Source organism: Alexandromys fortis, unplaced genomic scaffold (assembly GCF_014885135.2).
Source record: "Alexandromys fortis isolate MF-2015 unplaced genomic scaffold, M_Fortis_MF-2015_v1.1 scaffold_88, whole genome shotgun sequence".
Lineage (NCBI taxonomy): Eukaryota > Metazoa > Chordata > Mammalia > Rodentia > Cricetidae > Alexandromys > Alexandromys fortis.
Window position 1 is genome coordinate 3,020,940 of NW_026067961.1, and position 20,438 is coordinate 3,041,377.

General features: G+C 54.0%; 2 protein-coding genes across 7 annotated transcripts in view; one reads left to right on the forward strand and one right to left on the reverse strand.

Annotated features, from left to right (window-relative positions):
- Window positions 1–4,451: 4,451 nt before the first annotated feature.
- On the reverse strand, window positions 4,452–6,627 carry Hes2 (hes family bHLH transcription factor 2). 2 transcript variants are annotated; one of them, XM_050153258.1, is made up of 5 exons: window positions 5,829–6,627; window positions 5,516–5,630; window positions 5,329–5,424; window positions 4,999–5,098; window positions 4,452–4,913 (listed from the first exon to the last, which is right to left on the reverse strand). In XM_050153258.1, exons 2-5 carry the CDS (start codon window positions 5,558–5,560, stop codon window positions 4,681–4,683), a joined length of 474 nt encoding a protein of 157 aa, XP_050009215.1. In that variant the 5' UTR covers window positions 5,561–5,630; window positions 5,829–6,627; the 3' UTR covers window positions 4,452–4,680. The 2 variants fall into 2 exon arrangements, with proteins under 2 accessions (XP_050009215.1, XP_050009214.1); XM_050153257.1 differs by lacking the exon at window positions 5,829–6,627 and having other exon boundaries at window positions 5,516–5,817.
- Window positions 6,628–12,110: 5,483 nt separating this feature from the next.
- The window catches only part of Espn (espin), a 31,731-nt gene continuing 23,403 nt past the window's right edge, over window positions 12,111–20,438 (forward strand). For 2 of the 5 annotated variants that reach the window (XM_050153220.1, XM_050153223.1), the window contains exons 1-2: window positions 12,111–12,601; window positions 15,452–15,645. In XM_050153220.1, the coding sequence (XP_050009177.1) occupies window positions 12,308–12,601; window positions 15,452–15,645 (488 nt within the window). In that variant the 5' untranslated portion in view covers window positions 12,111–12,307. The remainder of the gene's footprint in view (window positions 12,602–15,451; window positions 15,646–20,438) is intronic. The other 3 variants (XM_050153226.1, XM_050153228.1, XM_050153221.1) reach the window with 2 other exon arrangements.

Here is a 20,438-nt window from a genome sequence, read left to right on the forward strand (position 1 = left end):
TGTAATGGGGTCTGGTGCCCTCTTCTGGCCTGCAGGCATACACACAGACGGAGATAGGGTCTCTCTTGTAGCCCTGGCTGTCCTGGAACTCATTTTGTAGACCAGGCTGACCCAAAACTCACAGAGACCCACCTGTCTCTGCCTCCCGAGTGCTGGGATTAAAGGCGTGCCTCCGTGCCTGACAACTTTATCTCTTTTAAGATTATTACTATTGTTGTTGTGCTGGCGGTGGTTATTAATTATTATGTGGCAGATGCAGGTGGCCATGGGCTGCATGTGGAGGTCAGAGGACAACGTTGTGCAGTTGGTTATCTCTGTCCACCTTTACATGGGATCTGAGGATCGAACTCGGGTCACCAGTCTTTTTTTTTTTTTTAATTTATTTATTTATTATGTATACAACATTCTGCCTCCATGTATGCCCACACGCCAGAGGAGGGCGCCAGATCTCATTACAGCCATGGTTGTGAGCCACCATGTGGTTGCTGGGAATTGAACTCAGGACCTCTGGAAGAGCAGACAGTGCTCTTAACCACTGAGCCATCTCTCCAGTCCCAAACCCCTTTACTCAATGAGCTGCTTGTCCCTTTATTTGGCTTGAGGACAAGTGGTCAAACCTGGCTCTTTAGAGCTGCCTGGGTCAGCACCCAGTGTCTCCCCTCAATAGCCTCTGTTGTGAGTCCATTGCCCTTTCAGCTTTGCCATGGCCAGAGACTGCTGTAGATGTGCTCCCCCACACACAAAAAGATCCCTCAACCCCACACCCCTCCACAGGGGAGACCCCACAGCCCAGAGAGGGCTTATCAGGATTCTACAGGGCTACAGATTCGTCTAGGTGTTTCCTGCAAGTTATGCTCATTCTGCCCATCCCAAGCGGACCAGTGGGACCTCCCCTGGCGCCGCATCAACTCGCAGGTGGGGCAGAACAATTCGACAGGTGCAGGAGAGGCTTTGTCTACATACAACAAACAGCCCTTTACTCTCAGTCTCACGGAAGGCGGATACCACCTCTCCTCACTCTCTGGTGCCAGAGGGGCAAGCGGGTCTCCTCCAAAGTGGGCATCTCAGCAAGAGTAGGTTCCCAGGCAGCTCAGCCACCTGACATCCCATCCTTGAGGCATAGTCCTCTCTGCCACTGGAGGGAGAGACAATAGGGACCTTTTCTCCAGCTGGCGTGATGTCTAGTTAGATTCAACATGCAGACACCCCAGAACAGATATCTGAATAGCTCTTGGTCCGTTATGGACTTGTTTAGGGTCGTTCAATGTCTGCTTGGCTGTGACCCATAGCAGGTACTTATAATCACAGCCAGATGGAAGAGAGGTAGAACCCGGCAGCTCGCTAATCTAACCTATTTGGGAAAGTTCCAGTAAGAGATCTTATCTCAAAGGTAAAGGCACCTGAGGAGTGACCCTCGCCTTCCAAGTACACATGTGCATGCTCACACTCACTCCAGGGCCTCTCTGAAGCAGCCTCTATCGAACACCGAAAGAGCCACTGGCCTGCTCATCCCAGGCAGGTCTCTGGCAGTGAAGGAGCTGTCAGGGAGAGGTGCTCACAGCGTCTTCTGGGGAGGATGTGAGTCTCCGTGTTTCACCAGCCCTGCTGGGAACTCCAGCCTAGACCTTCCAGGACTCCTGCCTCAGGCTGAGCACCTCACCCACCTGGGCATGCCAGGGCCCTGGTTCTCAGGAGCACCTGACCCTATGAGTCACCAGCTTACCCATGCTCACACCGCTTCTGAGCTGCTTGCCTAATGGCCTGAGGCCAGGTCAATACGTGTCAGAGAACTAGAAACCAAGATAGGCACTCAGAAGCAGGATGTGGAGGGCACAGAGCTAAAAGGAGGCTTCCAGTCCGTCGGTTCCCACAGAGTTTAAACCCCTGTGGAGGGCCAGGTGTGGTGGACCGCGCCTTTAATCCCAGCACTTGAGAGAGGCAGAGGCAGGTGGATCACTAGGAGTCACAGGCCAGGGCTACATAGTGAGATATCATACTTCAAAAATTAAAATCAGCTCTGGAAAGATGGCTCAGCTGTTAAGCGCACTTGTTGCTCTTGCAGAGGACCCAGGTTTGAGTCCCGTCACCCACATGGTGGCTCACAACCATGGGTATCTAGTTCCAGGGGATCTGAAGCCTTCTGACTTCCTCAGACACCCATGTGCTGCAAGCCAAACACCCATATACATACAATGAATAAATCAACAAAAATACATTTAAACTGGGGTGGTGGCACACACCTTTAATCCCAGCACTCACGAAGCAGGGGCAGGCAGATAACTGTGAATCTCAGTAAACTAAAATATCAGTGTTGAGAGCCTTTTGCTTTGTTTTTGAGGTGGGCCATGTAATGGTAGTCCTGGCTAACCCTGAACTCAATACTTGTATCCCCTCCCAACGTTGGACTATAGGCAATGTACTACCTTGGCTGCTCATTTTGAGGTTTTTAGGGATTTAGATTTTTGAGACAGAGTCTCACTCCATGGGGAGAGATGGAGCATACACCAGTGTGGAGAGTTCTTATGTGTGGAGACAGAAGGTTGTCCCTGTGGATTCAAGGAGAAGCCCAGAGTCTATTGGATGAGCTCCGGCCACAGCTGGGCCACAGGCAGGGTCCTGCTTCTCCTGTTCCACCAAGACCCAGGAAACAGGCTGCACTTAGGCCTTGGTGAGACAGCTAGCTCGGTGACCAACTGATGTGGGATGCCACCCCGTATGCTGTGAATGTGTTTCATTGCCATTGGCTAATCAAGAAGCTGCTTTCGGCCAATCCTTTAACAGAGTAAAGCCAGGTGGAAAATCTGAACAGAGATGTAGAAAGAGAGTAAACGGAGTCAAAGAGACGCCATGTAGCTGCCAAAGTTGTAACATGCCGGCACCAGTAAGCCACAGCCTAGTGGTGATACATAGATTAGTAGAAATGGGTTAATTCAAGATGTAAGAGCCAGCTCGAAACATGCTAGAGTCAATGGCCAAACAGTATTGTAATTCATGTAGTTTTCATATGATTATTTCGGGTCTGGGCGGCCGGGAAGTGAACAAGCAGCCTCAGCCAACAGGTGATGTTAGGACAGCAGTTCTCAACCTGTGGGTCTCAGTCCCTTTGGGGTTCTAATGACCCTTTCGTAGGGGTCGCCTAAGACTGTCAGAAAACACAGATATTCACATTATAGTTCATAAACAGTAGCAAAGTTACAGTTATGAAGTAGCAACAAGAATATTTTTGTGGTTGGGGGGGTCACCATAAAATAAAGAACTGTATTAAGGGGTCGCAGCAAGGAACTTGGAGTGGCGGTCAAAGCAAAAGTCAGGTTGTCCAAGGTTCATCACCATGTGAGCCAATCACATCGAACCCTCTAGCCCATCGTGTTTATTGAGCAACATTGTGTGCCGTGCCTCAGAGATACACAGGTGTGCCCTGCCTGCCCTGCCTCCCAGAATCACAGTCTAGGCCACAGGGCCCAGCACAGCTTCTCTGGGAGCCCCTGCCATCTTCATGTGGATTTTTCTTCTTTCTTTTTTAAGAATGCCTCCAACTTCCCCACCTCCTTCCTGCCACCCAAATCAGTGCCCAGGGTCATCATGTACATGGCAGAGCAGAGCGGTGACTGCCCCTTCCCTGGTCCGTCTGTCTCCTTGGCTTCAGTGTCCTGGTCCCCAGCACAGGCAGAGGGAGAAGCAACCTTGCTGCAACGCTCAGCAAATCCCCATGACCTGGAGTGACCATGGTTCATGAATTCTCCTGCTTTCTCCGAGCACTCACTCCTGGGATCCCAAGGCCCCTTCTCTGGGTCTTCAGAGGCTTCTGAGTTTCCATTTTGGGAGAAATAACTTCTGAACAAGTTGCTTATAGTAGCCCAACTGCCTGGGTTCAGGGAGTGGTTTAATGAAGAACACAGGCGAGGTGGTTCGTGTTCCTTCACCTGCCGCTACCTCCTGGGTCCCTGCCATCCCAAAGTTTGAGTTCTGCAACCTGTGCTGGGTTCCATTCCTCCGAAGCCACCAAGTTCCTTAAGGCCACGGGGAAGCCTTAGACTTGTCTCATCCTTTGTCACCTGTGAAGACCACTGGGCCTGGTGTATGGGAAAGAGAATGCGTGGAGGAGCAAATTAGGAAGTCCTCCTCATCACTACCTGCAGTAGAGGTCACTGGGAGGGGAAGCCTAGGAGTGGAGGAGGTGGTTCGCCAAGCCCTGCTCAGTGCTCTGAAGAGCTTCCGGAGTGGGCAAAGGTCAAAGCCCTCCCACGTCATTTCTCTGTTTATAGAGAGGTTCACAAGCCCAGCTGATATCCAGGCGTGGCCGGAAATGCCGTCACCCATCAGAGCAGGTGGCCCAAGTGAGCTCCAAGACCAGAGGTTGGTCTGCTGCCCACACTGGGGCAGGCCTGTCCCTGCTGAGGCAGCTTTGGCTGGCCCAGTGCCAGAACCATTTCTACCCGTCCAAGTCTGGGTTTCTTCCTCACCCGGCAGACATTGCTTTATTCTCCTGCCCTGACATTCTCTTTTCCCTCCAGCTGAGCCCTTAAAGTCTTCATCATCCGGATAGGTCATGAGCATCGGATTCTTGCTAGGGTGTGGGCGCTCACTGTTCTCGAAGTGAGGGAGATGTAGCCACCATCTGGAACTTCCTTGGTCAGCTAGCCCATCCAGGTCCCCGTCCTGGAACATCCAGGAGCCTACCTACCAGGGCCGCCAGAGGCCAGGGCTGCCCGGAGGAGGCACCTGCGGAGAGGGAGCTGGAGCAGTGGCGGGCGTGGGCGTCTGTGAAGGCGAGCCACTACTGATAGTCCTCTGCCTCAGGTGCTCCAGCAGGCGCGCGCTCACGGCCGGCTCCAAGACGCTGCAGGCCGGCAGCACGCGGGCCAGGCGCTCCAGACAGGCTTGGTAACCCTCGAGGTAGCTATCCAAGGACCCTGCGGACAGAGAGCAACGTGAGGCTCAGGTGCAAGCACTGTGCACGCAGCAAAGGCCGTGGGAGCGAGGAGCGTGGTCACTCACCCGGCGCTGCAGTGAGGTAGGGGGACGCAGGCTGCTCCTGCAGGAAGCGCACGGTCATTTCCAGGATGTCCGCTTTTTCCAGCTTCGAGTAGCGGGAAGTCTGCACCAGGCCAGGCAAGAAAGATACCCCATAACAAACCGGGCAGCTGGGTACCTCGTTCTTGTATCCAAATGCTAGCCAGTTGCCCGATGGTCTCTACCAGTCCATCGCTCAGATCTCTTCAGGAGGCCTTCTGGTCCCGAAGGAGTCCCGGGACCACGCCCGCCCACCCGCCCCACTGTGCGCCTCAGGACTCTCCACCTCGGTTGCCCGAGCTCCCAGACACTCACCTCCGCGCCCAGCAACGGCAATACCAGCCCCTTTAGCTGGCTCAGGCTCTCGTTGATCCGTGCGCGCCGGCGCTTCTCCAGCAGCGGTTTCAGGCTCTGCCCGAAGGTGGATGGGCGCAAAGGCCACAGTTAGGAAAATCGCGGGTGCCTACCCACCCTGCCCTGAGTCCCTATCTCCCACGCCTACCTTGCGCAGCTCCGCCGCGTCCCCTACTCTTCTAGGCAGTCTCATGCTCCGGGGAAAAGCGCGCAGGGTCCGGTACCTCGGGGTGAAGGATCCTTGTCCTTGCTGCAAGGCAGAGCTAAGAACGAAGCCGGGAACCAAGTTCAAAGCCTAGCCCAATCTCGCGCCAAAGAAGTGCGCGCCCAGCCAGCCGCAGGCCTTTAAGAAGGCTGTGTCCCTGCTCCGCCCCGCCTCACGGAGTCCGGCCAGTCGCCGCTCCCACCTCCCGCCTTTGTCCCTGCACAGGGTGGGGCTGGAGAGGACGAGTCTGTGTTACCCCCCAGAGATGCCACTCTGGCCTTAGAGTCCCATCTGTGATACGGTCGCGCGACGTGCGGGTGCTGACTCCCTGGACAGGAAGGGTGGGTGGGGCCGGTTCTTGACTCCTCTGGCTTCATTCACGCCCACCGGGCTTCGAGCTCCTCCCTGGGCCTCAAGGGCTCCAGCCGCTGAAAGCTCCGGAGCTCCGGACCTCAGGGAGATCATTCGCTCTACCAACTGCCCCGAGCTGGACGTGGAAATCCAGTCCTAGCAAGGTCCAATCTGGTTCTGGCTGCCAGAACCAGAACTGAAGTCGCTGGACCCCTGGCTATAAACACTTCGTAGAATTTAGGGCACCCCACCTGGTTCCCCGGGCCTAGAGTGTGAAAAGGAAACCTGAGCCCCACTCCCCAAGATGAGGCAACCCAAAATCTTCGGAGTTCATTTTCAATTCACTGGGCTCTAGGTTCCCGATTCCTGCTGTCGGACAGTCGGAGGTCACATGGCCGGCGAGTAGGGGCGGTCCTGGGTGTGTGCCCCGGCTGCTCCCCTCGGCCCCAGCGGGCCCAGACACGCCTCCACAACGCGTGGCCGTTGCTGCGGCAAACTGGCAGGCGTCCCCCGCCCATCTGCTGCCGGCTCCCCTCCCTGGGTCGGCTGGCAGGGCAACGGCCGCCTTCTTGGACCCTGTTGCAGCTTTGAGGCAGTCTCAGGCCCGGAAAGCGAGGCTGGCACAACCAGAGCCAGTAGGAGGCGCTCGTGGGGCGGAGCCGGGAAATGCTCTGTCCAGGGTACTGGAAGGACCCCCTCCTTCCTGCCTTTGAGCCGCATTCCCTTCGCTAGCCCCAAATCCTTGGAAGTAATCCCACAGCAGGCCTTCGAAAACGATGGAGGCCAGTGCACCAGGAAGGGGGCGCAAGGCAGCCTGGGCATGAAAGCTCAGCCCTCCTCTTTCTATCTATGACACACAAGGTCCCACAACCACCACCAAGGAGTTACTTTGTGCAAGCTCAGAGCTCATTTTCGACCATCAACCCAATGATCCTAACATGAGGATTTGTCCCAGCAGGCCTTGAGATGCCTGATTCCCTAGTTCTCTTTCACAGTCGGGTCTAGCATGCCTATGGGCTAGTCCCTCACCATGTAGACCAGGCTGGCTTCAAACTCACACAGATCAACCTGCCTCTGCCTCCCGAGTGCTGGGACTAAAGGTGTGCGCCACCTCACCCATTAATTATTCCCTAAGAGCTCAAAAAGGGCCGGTGGTGGTGGTGGTGGCAGGTGAATCTCTGTGAGTTTGAGGCCAGCCTGATATACAGAGCAAGTTCCAGGACAGCCAAGGTTACACAGAAAAACCCGCTCTCAAAAACAAAAAAGAGAGAAAGAAAGCTCAAAAAAGGACTTTAGAATTTTACAGGGCTCCGTGGTTAAGAGCAAGCACTGGACTTGTGGAGGCCCCAAGCTTGATTCCCAGCACCCACGACAGGTGGTTCACAGCTAACTACCTGTGACTCCAGTTCTGGGGGATCTGGTGCCCTCTTCTGGACTGCTCAGATATAGGGGTCATATGTACAAGTCTACATATAGACACACATACACAGTTAAAAATAAAAGGGGGGGGGGCTGGAGAGCAGAGGTCCTGAGTTCAATTCCCAGCAATGACATGGTGGCTCACAACCATCTATGAGATCCGGTGCCCTCTTCTGGCGGGCAGGTATACATGCAGACAGAACATTGTATACATAATAAATAAATAAATTTTAAATAATAATAATAATAAAAGGATTTGTGGGTCAGGCGGTGGTGGCACACGCCTTTAATCCCAGCACTTGAGAGGCAGAAGCAGGCGGATCTTTGTGATCCAGACCAGCCTGGTCTACAGAGTGAGTTCCAGGACAGTCAGGGCTAAACAGAGAAGCTCTGTCTTGAAAAACAAAAAACAAAACCAAAATGACTGTGTGGCAGGGCAGTGGTGACATGCACCTTTAATCACAGCACTTGAAGGCCGAGGCAGGCAGATCTCTGAGTCTGAGGCCAGTCTGGTCTACAGAATAAGTTCCAGGACAGCCACAGCCAGGGATACATATAGAAACCCTGTCTCAAAATATCAAATGTTTAAAAAAGTACAAAAAATAAAAATAAGGGGGCCTGGCGAGATGGCTCAGTGGTTAAGAGCATTGTCTGCTCCTCCAAAGGCCCTGAGTTCAATTCCCAGCAACCACATGGTGGCTCACAACCATCTGTAATGGGGTCTGGTGCCCTCTTCTGGCCTGCAGGCATACACACAGACAGAATATTGTAAACATAATAAATAAATATTTTTAAAAAGTAAAAATAAATAAAAATAAAAAGGACAGCCTAAAGGCCCTAAAGCTACAGAGAAACCCTGTCTCAAAAATAGATAGATGATAGATTGATTGATGGATGATAGATAGATTGATAGATAGATTGATTGACTGATTGGCAGATGGTAGATAAATAGATAGATACATAGATAGACAAACAGATGATTGATAGCTAGCTAGATAGCTAGATAGCTAGATAGCTAGATAGCTAGGTAGATAGATAGATAGATAGATAGATAGATAGATAGATAGATAGAACAGTGTGGAGTCCCTTCTCCTGCCAGTTCATTCAACTCATCATCCCCAAGCCCACCCTACACTGACCAAATCCCTGGAGAGAGACCGATATGAGGCCCTAGGGTGAAGTGTGGGAACATCCCTTTCCAGAGATGAAGACCACTATTTGAAGACCCGAGAACAGAGAAGCAAATTCCCTTTGCTATGCCAGTTACCTCGACATTAAGTGTCTCTCCCCTACCACTCCCATCCCCACTGTAAAGGAGTTTAACCAGGTGCTGCACCTCTCCCTTCAACCAAAAGACTCCGAGGGTTTGCTAGCAATTTGGAAGATGGGGTCTCTTAGAAGCAGAACTTGGGTGATCAGAGAATGAGTCTCAAGCTCACTAGGACAACCTATAGCGCTATGGGGACACACTCTACCCCTGATGCTACCTGGGATATCAAGAAATGTGCTGGCCCTTGGCTGGAAGAGAAGCCTGAGGATTGGTTTGCACCCAATTCAGGAGTGAGAGCTAGGGTGGGCCCAACAGAGGGATAGGAAGAGGGGGGAGGGAGCCAGAGGGGAGCTGTGGGGAGAGGGGATCAGCCTGAGAGGCAGAGAGAGAAAGCACAACTGGACAGTCAGATTTGCCACGTCCCATCTGTGCCATCTCCGGCTTTAAAAAGCAAAGGATAGGGAGACAGCTCAGTGGTTAAGAGCACTGTCTGGAGGCTGGAGAGATGGCTCAGTGGTTAAGAGCACTGTCTGGAGGCTGGAGAGATGGCTCAGCCGTTAAGAGCACTGGCTGTTCTTCCAGAGGTCCTCTTGAGTTCAATTCCCAGCAACCACATGGTGGCTCATCCGTAATGAGGTCTAGTGCCCTCTTCTGGCTCACAGGCAGAACACTGTATACGCAATAAATAGATAAGTCTTAAAAAACAAAAACAAAAACTGTGAAATGCCTCAGTGGGTAAGGGCATCAGCCACTAACTTGATGACCCGGGTTTGATCCCCAGGACGCACAAGGTGAGAGGAGAGAACCAATTCCTGCAAGTTGTTCTTTAACCTCCACCTACCTTTTACATGTACTGAGAGCACCAACCACACACACACACACACACACACACACACACACACACACGCATGCACGCGTGCACACACACAAATGAAGACAAACTTCTCATGCCTCTGTCTCCACAGCTGTAAAATGAGAGTTGAATCCCTCTCTGAGCCACTTGTGGTATCTCATGCCTGTAATCCTAGCATCATAAAGAGGAAATGAGATTCAGACGTTCAAGACCAGCCTGGGATGAATAACAAGTTCAAAGCCAGTCTCCGAAACAAAATAAAATAAAAGCTCCCCTATGGGGGCTGGAGAAATGGTTCAGCGGTTAAGAGCATTGCCTGCTCTTCCAAAGGCCCTGAGTTCAATTCCAGGCAACCACATGGTGGCTCACAACCATCTGTAATGAGGTCTGGTGCCCTCTTCTGGCCTGCAGGCATACACACAGACAGAATATTGTATACATTAAAAAAAAAAAAAGGCCCTCCTATAAGGATTAACCATTTGAATGAAGAGCTTGCACCATGCCTGGCTAGTGGCAAGGGTTTCTGTATTTGTATCACCACTGACGGCCTCTTTAAAACTGCTGGGGAGAATTTAGTGGAGTGGAAAGTCCTGATAGGACAAACAGACAGACACACAGATGAAAGGCCTGGCTCTCAGGCTGAGGGTCAGCTGTGTCCTCAAGGAATCTGAGGACTTACTTGGTACTGAACACAGACAATTCTCCCACACCACAAGGACGTGTAGTAATACCTGGCTTTATGTCAGAGTCGCTGGCTGAGTTGGGAATGACTCAGAGGCTTTGGAGTGCAGGAGCAATGCACGAAAAAGCCATGTGAGGTGTCAAGGCAGCAACCTCACAGGGTGGAAGGATTGCAGGAGTTCTGTCATGAAGGAAGCACAGGGGAGTGGAGCCCAAGTCCAGCCATAGTTTAGAGAGACTCCTGCCACTTACTGGCCGTCGGGGGCTCCTGCCTGTCTACCAAGCAGGCATAATTATGACACAGTAAGGAATCCAGAAATCTCTGGGGAAAGGTCACAGATCCCAGTAACAGCAGGAATGAGGCCTCACCAGCTGGGCAGAAGTGCCTGACGCTCCCTTGAGCACACAGCGAAGTTTGAGTTCACCTGGGAGCTCCAGCCACCATGAATGGCGCCACCATGTGGTGAAAACAGAAATGGTAGTAGAGACTGCTCAGGACCAGGAGATTAACGCGATTCGGTGTTCTGCAAACAGTTTCCGTCTGTCTCCGTTTCCAGCACCTCCCTGGCTGATAGGAGTTAGGCACTCAATTGGAAAACATCGGCCAGGAATGCGCCTGGGTTCTGACAGACCTCCGCTGTGCGTGGGGGAAGAAGAGGGAGAGCACAAGCTGTTTCAAGGTTGTACGATATGCTTGCTGCGCTCCCACGGCTCACGCGCTCCTTCCTGGGAGCCTTTGCTCCAGTCCAGCAGACCTTGCCTCCTCCAGTTCCCATGATCTGTGTCCAGCCATGGCCCATAGGGTGTTTTGTACTTACCTGCCTGGACCCTCAAACACGTCCCAGTGTTCTTGATCACGTGGTGATACCGACTCTTTGGACGAAGGCACTGGAGCATCTGCCTACCAGCCCCCCAGCCCTCACATCCTTCATTTCTGATCTCTTGGTTTGACAGCCCTGCACCTTCAAGTTCATGATCCACTCTCTCATTCCCCACTGCAGCATGGATTAATCAGAATCTCCAGCATCCTGTTCCAAACAGCTCTAAAACACCTCGACACGCTTGTCCTTCCTTCCTTTCGTTAAGAAACAGATCCTTTGGGAGGCAAAGGCAGGCGGATCTCTGTGAATTCGAGACCAACCTGATCTACAAGAGCTGGTTTTAGGGAAGGCTCCAAAACTACAGAGAAGCCCTGTCTCAAAAAAACCAATATATATATCCTATGGGTTTGGGTTGGTTTTGGTGGGGGGTGGTGGTGGTTTGGTTTGGCTTGGCTTTTCAATCATTATTTATTTGGGGGGTCCATGTGCGTGTGCATGTGGGGGTCAGAAGACAGCTCATGGGGGTTGGTTCTGTCCTCAACCCTCTAAGTCCCTGGGACGGAACTTATGTTTGTCAGGTTTGGCAGAAAGCCAAACTTTACCCACTCATTTTGCTGGCTCCCTTCTTCCTTTCTCTTTCTGCCTTCTTCTGTCTCTCCTCTTTTTCTTCGATCTAGACTCTAGAGACACCTTGGCACGCAGAGAGCACTGGGCACTCGGCATTCTGCACGTGATGGGACATTTTTAAGTTTCTCCACAGTGGCGTCCAGTTCCCTGGCTTTGAACGTCCCTTCTTACCAACCAGATCCAGCACCAGGCACCTTCTTGATGCCCATGACAAACCATTTCCTATCTCCAACTTGCCAGGTTCTAGTGACACTTGTAGCTCTTTGTAACTGCCATCAGCTGCTAGCTTGTGTTCCCAGCACCCGAAACAACACGCAGTGGCCACTGGGCCGCTGAATGAACGGGTCTGTGTCTGGGTGGCAGTAGAACCCTACTCAATTATTTATGTGCAGCAAATCAGAAGAGGAACCTGCTGCGCACCAACCCTTGTCACCCGCCGGGGATGGGGGGGACGGCTCAGAGCCCGGGAGGCGGGGCAGAGAGGAGGCGTGGCGGGGGCGGATCCAAGGCTTAAGCGGGGCACTCTCGGGGTCCCCGCCCCAGAGCGCTGCAGAGACGGAGTTGAGTCCCAGGGATAGCAGAGCCGGAGCCGACGAGCAGCCGCTCGGCCTCTGGGGTTCACACTCCTGCGCCGCCGGGAGCCTAAGGCCACCCACCCGCATGACGCCAGGGAGAACCCACTGAGCGCGGGTCACGGTGCCGAGGGCGACACCATGGCCCTGGAGCAGGCGCTGCAGGCGGCACGCCAGGGCGACCTGGACGTGCTGAAGTCCTTGCACGCCTCCGGCCTGCTGGTTCCTACTTTGCGCGACCGGCTGGATGCTCTGCCAGTGCACCATGCAGCCCGATCTGGCAAACTTCACTGTCTGCGCTACCTGGTGGAGGAGGTTGCCCTCCCGGCCGTGGCCCGCTCGCGCAACGGCGCCACAGCCGCCCACGACGCCGCCGCCACAGGCTACCTCTCCTGCCTGCAGTGGCTGCTCACACAGGGTGGCTGCAGAGTGCAGGTGAGTCCACTCCAAGAGAGGGTTTGGGCCCAAAGAGGACTCCAAGGATGGGTGGAATATAAGTGGTCTTGGCTAGGCTGAGTCCTGCAGGCTTCTCTTTCCAGAAGGCTTTAGACAAGGTGGGCTCCCGAGACTGAGGACATGGGTAGATTCCTGGCCGCTTGATATCAGGGAAACCCAAAGGGGACCGGACTCAGTAGAGCTGGTATCTCCAAGTGCAGGCAAAGCACAGATCGTAGAGGGAATGGCCTAGGCTTGGAGGAAGTTGGGGGCCGTGATGGGCCTTGGCTGACAAATTAGAAGCCTGTGTCCTCCAGGCTCAGGTCTGGAGGGAGAGTGCACAAGGTCCCATAACTTACCCTAGGCCAAAATCCAGATACCACTAAGTCAGGGACAAAGGTAGTGGGACGTGAGGTGGGGGAGTTCTAGGACATAGGAGGATCCAAAGGCATCAGCAATGCTGGGCCTTCCAACTCCAAGGCCCTTCTCAGCCCAACCTGAATCTTTGTGCCTGGGATAACCACCTGGTCCCTCTGAGGACCTGCCAGGGGGACATCTGGCTGAAGAGTGGACAGAGAGTCCTCATCACAGAGAACTAGAAACACCCTAAGATGCCCACACTCCTGGGGGGAAAGCTAAGGAAACCAGAGTGATGGAGAGGGGTGGGGCAGGGAGGCCGCCAGGCTTGGCCCAGAGGCTCTCCTAGGCTGAGGGAAGGGATCAGTATGATATTCTGGTTGCCTGAGCAGCCAGCTGAGGAGGGAGCACATCTGATCTCCGCCTGACAGAGACCACTGGATGGTTCACATCTATAATCACAGAACTTGGGAAACTGAGGCGGGATGATGGCTGTGAGTCTGAAGTCACCCCGGGCCTCAGAGTTGAGACCCTGTCTCAAAAAAAAAACAACCAAACAACAAAAACCTCACAGACCACTGGGTTAACTGCACACAAAAGGGGCGCAAGCCAGCGCCAGTCTGGTCTGCAGGGACCTAGCAAAACACAGTACAGCTCCCAGCTCTGGTCCCCCCTCCTGTGGGAGGGCAAGCCCCGCCTTCCCATCTTTCTGGAAGATTCTTTCCTTACCTTATCTCCTGGCCTTGTTATTTCCACGCGGTCCATGCCTCCCTCTTTCGGGAGGTGCCTGCCTCCCTGATTCCACATCCAGCACTGGTCAGAAGACTCTCTTATCGCTACAGAGGAGGTGGAAGGAACAAGCAGCCTTGGGCCGGCTAATCAGTCTTGTGTCCTGTACACCCAGAAAGCTGGGGGCAGAAGCGTGGAGGGGTGACCTCGATCTCTGGTCCTGTCCAGCCCACAGATAAACAACTTAGGATGTGGGCCTCAGCACACAAGGCTCCCAGGGCCTACCCAGCTGGTGGCACCTTGAATGCAGGCCATTGGCTTCACACTGCCATCATTATCCAGAAACCCTGAGCTGCAGAGATGCCCTAGAGCCTCAGGCCCATGTCCCCAAGAGCAGTGGAGAGGGAAGGCCTTTTTCCAGAGCCAAATTACCAGACCTCCATCACTGTAGTCCTCCTTCAGCCACCTCTGGCCGGCCCATGGCTGAACTCAGGAGAACAGACTAACCAAGCCTACAATGTGCAGTAGGGAACTGAGGCATCTTCCTTAGTCTCTTATGGGCATGGGGCATTCACTTTCTGTCCCATGATCCTCCCTGCCTCTACAGCCTGACAGGTAACAACCCAGTCCCTGTGTCCCTTTCTTCTTTCAGGAGGCTCTGAGGTCTCCCTGCTGAGATTCACCTGCCTCAGGGTCTCTGTGCCTTGACCAGAGATGTTGCTGAGGTACCCTCTCCCTGCAGGAGAGAAGAGACCTCACTTCCTGGTCACCACTCACAGCAACTCCACACTTTCTCTGGTGTCTATGTGCTGGATGCTGACAGATTGTCAGCTTCTACAATAGCACCTGCTCTCAAACGCAGCAGCCTCAGTGGGGACATCTGGGGTCTCAGTGGTTCTCTCCCTGCCCATGACCTCAGCCCCTCCTCCCAGACACACACACACAACACACACACACACACACATACATGGAGAGAGAGAGAGAGAGAGAGAGAGAGAGAGAGAGAGAGAGAGAGAGAGATTGAGGACCCAGAGGGTGGAGAAAAAGACCCTCTCAGCCTCTCAGTAGGAAATTTTGGAAGCAGAAGTCAGGTCTTAGGCTGGCTGCCCCGGGCCCTGCCCACCAGTGCCCAGCAACCTCCTCCTCCACAGGGTGAGGACACAGCTTGTTCCTGAAGCTGTGTGCAGGGGAGTCTGCAGGAGGGCAGCTTCTTGCAGGAGGGAGGTGGGGGTTGGGTTGTTGGAGGTATACCACGATGGAAGGCTCTGTCCCTCCCAAAGGACAGCTGGGAATGAGGAAGAGGAGGAATGAGGGCTGGAGGCAAGGGGAATCCTAATGCCAGCCTGGTGGAGACCCAGCTATCCCCTCCCTGTCCGCCTCACTTAGCCCAGCAATGTAGTCATGGGCTCACATGTTTCCTAGGTGCCAGGGCTGCGCACAACTGTTGCTGTGACAAAGGGTGCCATGTCCTGGGAGCCTCGTGTACTGGCAGCTCTCCATCATGCCCCGAAGGCCTCCAAGAGTCCTTTCTACCTATGGCCCAAGGGTCAAAGCCAGCCAGGAGTTGCCTAAGGACAGAAGTAGATTCAAATTCCTGAGATCTATTTCCCCTCCAAAGCATGCTCAGTTAGGCACAGCCGTTCCCTCAAGGGAGGGTCAGCACATGGACATGTGCCCCACCTCCCAGAGGAGGCTGGCCGTGGACTGAGCACCTGGCAAGAACAGGTTCCGACGGCAGCGTTTTAACTAGCTCTCTCAACGCAGGAAAAAGATAATTCTGGTGCCACAGTCCTGCATCTGGCTGCCCGCTTTGGCCACCCGGACACGGTGTACTGGCTTCTGCATCACGGCGGTGCGAACTCAGCCATCACCACAAACACAGGTGCCCTGCCTCTCCACTATGCCGCCGCCAAAGGAGACCTTCCCTCCACGAAGCTTCTGGTCGAGCATTACCCTGAGTAAGAGCCTCTCTTTGCGTCCTTGTTCTGGTTTTGTGCTGGGAATTGAAACAGGGACTCGCATATGCACAGAGTCCGTCACGGAGTTGCACTCCCAGGCCAGGTCGCCCACTTTGTTTTTTGAAACAGGCTCTTATATAGCTCAGGCTGGCCTCGAACTTGCTAAGTAAAGGATTTGGGCCTTGGATTCCTGATCTATACTTTTTTTCTTTCTTTTATTCGTTTGTTTATTTATCCATATTTCTTGAGATGGGTCTTTGGTTGGCCTGGAACTTACTATGTTGACCAGGATGACCTCAGACTCACAGAGATCTGCCTAGGGGCCTCTGCCTCCTGAGTGACTTCCAGGCCCAGGCTAAGGGTTCTCAGTCTTTCTGCTGACCACTTCCCAAGGACTGGAATTACAGGTCTGACTACCTACCACATGGGACTTCAGGACTTTTCTCTTAAGGAGGTCTCAGAGGCAAGGCTCTAGGGGATACCTGGAGGCGGCCATTAGTGATCATACGGGGTTCAGAAGCCCAAGCCTAAGACAGGTCCAGCCGAAGTGAAACTTCTGCCTTTTACACAGCCCGTCGTGGCCTCTGTTTCAGGCTCTGCAAGCAGATGCCCCCTACCTTAGTCCCCCTATTAGCTTAGAGTTGGAGTTGAAGCTGGGCAGTGATGGCACACGCCTTTAATTCCAGCACTCAGGAGGTAGAGGCAGGTGGAATCTTTGTGAGTTCGAGGCCAGCCTAGTCTACAAGAGCTAGTTCCAGGACAGGCTCCAAAAGCTACAGAGAAACCCTGTCTTGAAAAGCCAAAAAAAAAAAAAAAGTTGATTTGGTACACTGGGCATGCATGCAAGCCCAGGTCACTCGCCCTCCTCTGGATGCTTGCCTGACTGCAGCAGGTAATCTTCGGTCTGTGCTCAGAGTGATGAGTTAGGGGTCACCTCCTAGCCTGAGCATGACCAGGAGAGGAAGGATCAATGATCGAGCAGGTAAGAGGAGAGCCATCCTGTAGTCCCATGATTCCTCTCAGCCCCAGAGCCATGAGCAGGCTTCCTCTAGAGAATCTTCCTGCTCAACGAATGGCCTCTCAACCCATTCGTGTCACTGGGAGATCCTGGGACAGGATGGGGACATGTTGGGGAAAGAGACTCATGGCAGAGCAAAGTGACGTAGGAGAGCCTGGGGGAGAAAGACAGTCAGGTCTGACGTGTCCTGGGCTGAGGACAAGGGCCTCGGGGAAAAGACATGGATTCTCCCTAACGGTGTAAGATGTGAGCAGCCACCACCAGGACCTGAGGCTGAGGGGGCTCCTCAGTTTCTGTCCAAGTATGTGTGCCCAGCCTCAGGAGGAGGACCTCTGCAAGGTGACAGGGTGAGGCCCAACACCTATTCATTTCCGAGGTTGCCTCATGGCCACTGCCCACCAGGGAGCAGACTGGCTACAGGGCATAGGACAGACACTGGTGTGGACATAGGACAGCTCTCAGACCAACAAGGCCGGGCACCAGTTGTCTCCTCACCTCTGGGTAGGCAGGCTGGGCCTGTTTGGCATCTGGCAAGGGTTTCCCTGTCCGGCATTGGGTGAGTGGGTGAGCCAGCAGGAAGGAACTTTGCTGGGGTGGCTTCTCTGCATAGCCATTTGGTGGCCACTGAGGTGTGAAGGCTTCGCATTCAGACAAGCAGAGCTGGAGGTCAGATCCAAGTCAGTGGCCCCAGGGACTTCTGAGTGTGGGGTCTGACCTGCCACCATCAGCAGCCCTAGGGAGCGCTGGCCCAGATTTCTGTTAGCCCCTTCAGATTAGGGCCTGGCCATTCCTGTGGCAGGTCCTCAGCTAAGGCTGTGGTTCTGGTGTGCTCTCAGGACACCGAGTTACAAGGATGGCAGGTTATGGACTATGGACATTGTCCTCAGCTAAGGCTGTGGTTCTGGTGTGCTCTCAGGAGCCCTCACTCTAAGCACAGGACACCGAGTTACAAGGATGGCAGGTTATGGACTATGGACATTGTCCTGCTCTCACCAGCCTCTCCTTCAGACACAGCGCACCGAGAGGTCCAGGCTCCCAGCCTGCTCTGTGGGTTCCAGTGAGAATCACTAGCCCTTTATTGCCTTAGCGAAAGACCCCACTCAGGACAAGCCTAGCATCCCCCATGGGCTGAGATTCCTATGGAGGAAGACTCCAGCTCTGCTGTGCAACCTGCTCGTGAGCTCCAGCCCTTGGAGCCCTTGGAGCCCTTGGAGCCCCTGGAGCCCCTGGAGCCCCTGGAGCCCCTGGAGCCCCTGGAGCCCCTGGAGCCCCTGACTCTCCCAGGTTCTGAGTAAGATCAGACCCTGGTGCTGACTCTGTGCCAAATGACCTCATTGAGGGGCTGCCAGACCACCCAGGATTCACCAAGAATCTCAGGGAGTTAGATGGAGGGCCTGGGCTCCGATCCCTGCCAGGGTTTGTGACCAGGTTGATAAGAAGTTACCTTTGAACGCACGCCAGGCTGAGCTCAGGCAAGAGGGGAGACTAGAAATTGGGGTCTGGCCTTGGGAGTGGGATTCTCTGGGGTCACAGGGTCCAATCAGAGGACCCCCACAGCCCAGCCCTGAGGCTGAGGCTCCATGCTCGCTGGAGCCTCCCAGGCCTGCTACGAAGCTTGTGAATTATTCACAGGGACTCAGCTCTCTCTGGGGCGTTGGTGAGGGAGGAAGAGTGCCATCCGTGGGAAACTCTATCCTGCCCAGGGAGGCTGTGGGTAACCATGGGCCATGGGGCTGACAAGCTGCAGAGGAGCCAGAGGGCTGGGCAGCTTTGGGAAGGGCCCTGCCAGTGCAGGCCTATGCCTTCGGGGCATTTCAAAGGGCTTGAGGTCACAGGAACACGGAGTACATTCTTTTCCTCTAGTCTACCCCAATTCATTGGACTGCATCTCTCCAGAAAGAGAACTAGCTACAGAACACCTCCCTCCCACTCTGAGCAGGAGAAGGGGGGCCTTCCTCTAAGAACCCTGCAGAACCTAACCTGGGAGTCCTGGAGACAGATGGGCTGACAGTCTGGGACAGAAACACAAGAAACTCACGGTGACTATGGTGTCGGCATCCCCAGACGGGGCGACTGAAAAGCGTAAACCAGCTAGCAGACATCTTTGCTTCCAGACTCTTTGTTTGCTTGTTTTTTTTAAGACAGGGTTTCTCTATGTAACAGCTCTGGCTGTTCTGGAACTCGCTTTGTAGACCAGGCTGGCCTCAAACTCACAGGCATCTGCCTGCCTCTGCCTCCCGAGTGCTGAGATTACAGGCACGCGCCACCACCGCCCTGTTTGGGTTGACTCTTAACAGGGATCGTAAATCCAAGAGTCCCCTTCCGGAATGCCTTTGCCATGCCTGCTTTGGGCTGTTCTCAGCCTTTACTGCAGAGCAGGGCCCTGGGCTCAACCCTGACTGAGCTTTGAGACTGGAGAGTGGGGAAGGCTCCGAGGTCTTCCTCTCAGGCTCCTGGGCCCTTATCATCTGTGAACATAGCCTTCTACATGTCTCTGTTTTCTTACTGTTGGACCCCATGACTAATGACTCTACAGGCTTATCTTCCTTGCTCTGTGTGCCCAGTGTCTGCACGCCGTGGGCCTTTGTTTGCTGATTGATGAGGAGTCTGGAATCCTGGGTCTGTGCCTGACAGGTTACTGCTGGCGACCTTATCTGGAACTCCCTTCCTGCATCTCCCTGTGCCCATTTGGCAAAGGCTCCCAGTCCACCCGCAAGGCCGAGGCCATGGTGGGCACAGGGCTCCTGGCCTGGCTGCCTCTTTTCGCTTACACATTTCTTCACCCCACAAGTAGGTCTGAACTCTGCCCAGCTCACCAGCACCGGGGACACAGTTGTCCCAGCTTAGGAGACACTCACATAGGTTGAGAGCAGCCCCGGCCCCCAGTTTAGAGGAACACTTCTACTCAGGGGTGTGCAGGCTGTCTGTCCCGGGGGGCAGCATAGAGCGGCTCTGCCATAAGCCTTTGTGTAAAAGAACAAGAGAATACAAGGGTGATCAACGCTCGGTGATAAAATTGGGCTGTCTGGTAGGAAGTCATGGCGGAGTCCCTAAAGTTGAGGGGACCAGGATAGGCCTCTATGAAGCAGTCATCCACACAAAGCTCCACTGTAACTGCGTGGCCGTGGCTGGGGCACAGTTGAGAGTCAGGCGGAGGATGGGAGAGACGGCACGTGCTGGAAATGTCACGGGTGTGCGCGCTGTTTCCGTTGCCGTGACAAAATACTGGATAAAAGCCGCTTACAGACGGATTGGTTTGACTCAGTTTAAGAAAAGACATAGCCCATTATCTTATCAGGCAGGAGTTTGGGGTGGAGGGAGCAAGTCAGTGGGAACCCAAGGTGACATCGTGTTCACAGTCAGGAAGCAGAGAGTTGAGCGGGAGCTGAGTGGGTGATCAGCTGGCTCCCTGCTCTCTTCCCGTTTCAAATAGTCCAGGACCCCAGCCAACGGGATCACTTCCCACACGCAGGGTGGGTCTTCTTCTCAGGAACTGTCCTCACACACTCACCTGAGATGTCTCCTAGGTGTGTCTAGATGCAGTCAACCAGACAGTGAAGCTGGGCCAGGCTTGCTGCTGCACTGGGACACCCGTGAACTGGCCGAGACCCTTCCTAAAAATAATGATGTGATTTCCATTTCTCCCCTCCCCCTGCCCAAACCAAGCTCTTGGCATAAACAGGATGTGACTGGCAAATATCTTGTGTGTGCAGACCCTTCCCAAACTCCCTTAGGGCAGGTGTTGTTGGCAGCAGGAGAATAAGCCTGGCGCTGC

Excerpts from the sequence above, each read along its gene's own strand:
- Hes2 (XM_050153258.1), bottom strand. The coding sequence starts at position 5,560 with ATGAGACTGCCTAGAAGAGTAGGGGACGCGGCGGAGCTGCGCAAG. Across the intron at positions 5,099-5,328 it reads TGCCGTTGCTGGGCGCGGAG|ACTTCCCGCTACTCGAAGCT; the intron begins GTGAGTGTCTGG and ends GGCCTGGTGCAG. Across the intron at positions 4,914-4,998 it reads CTACCTCACTGCAGCGCCGG|GGTCCTTGGATAGCTACCTC; the intron begins GTGAGTGACCAC and ends CTCTGTCCGCAG.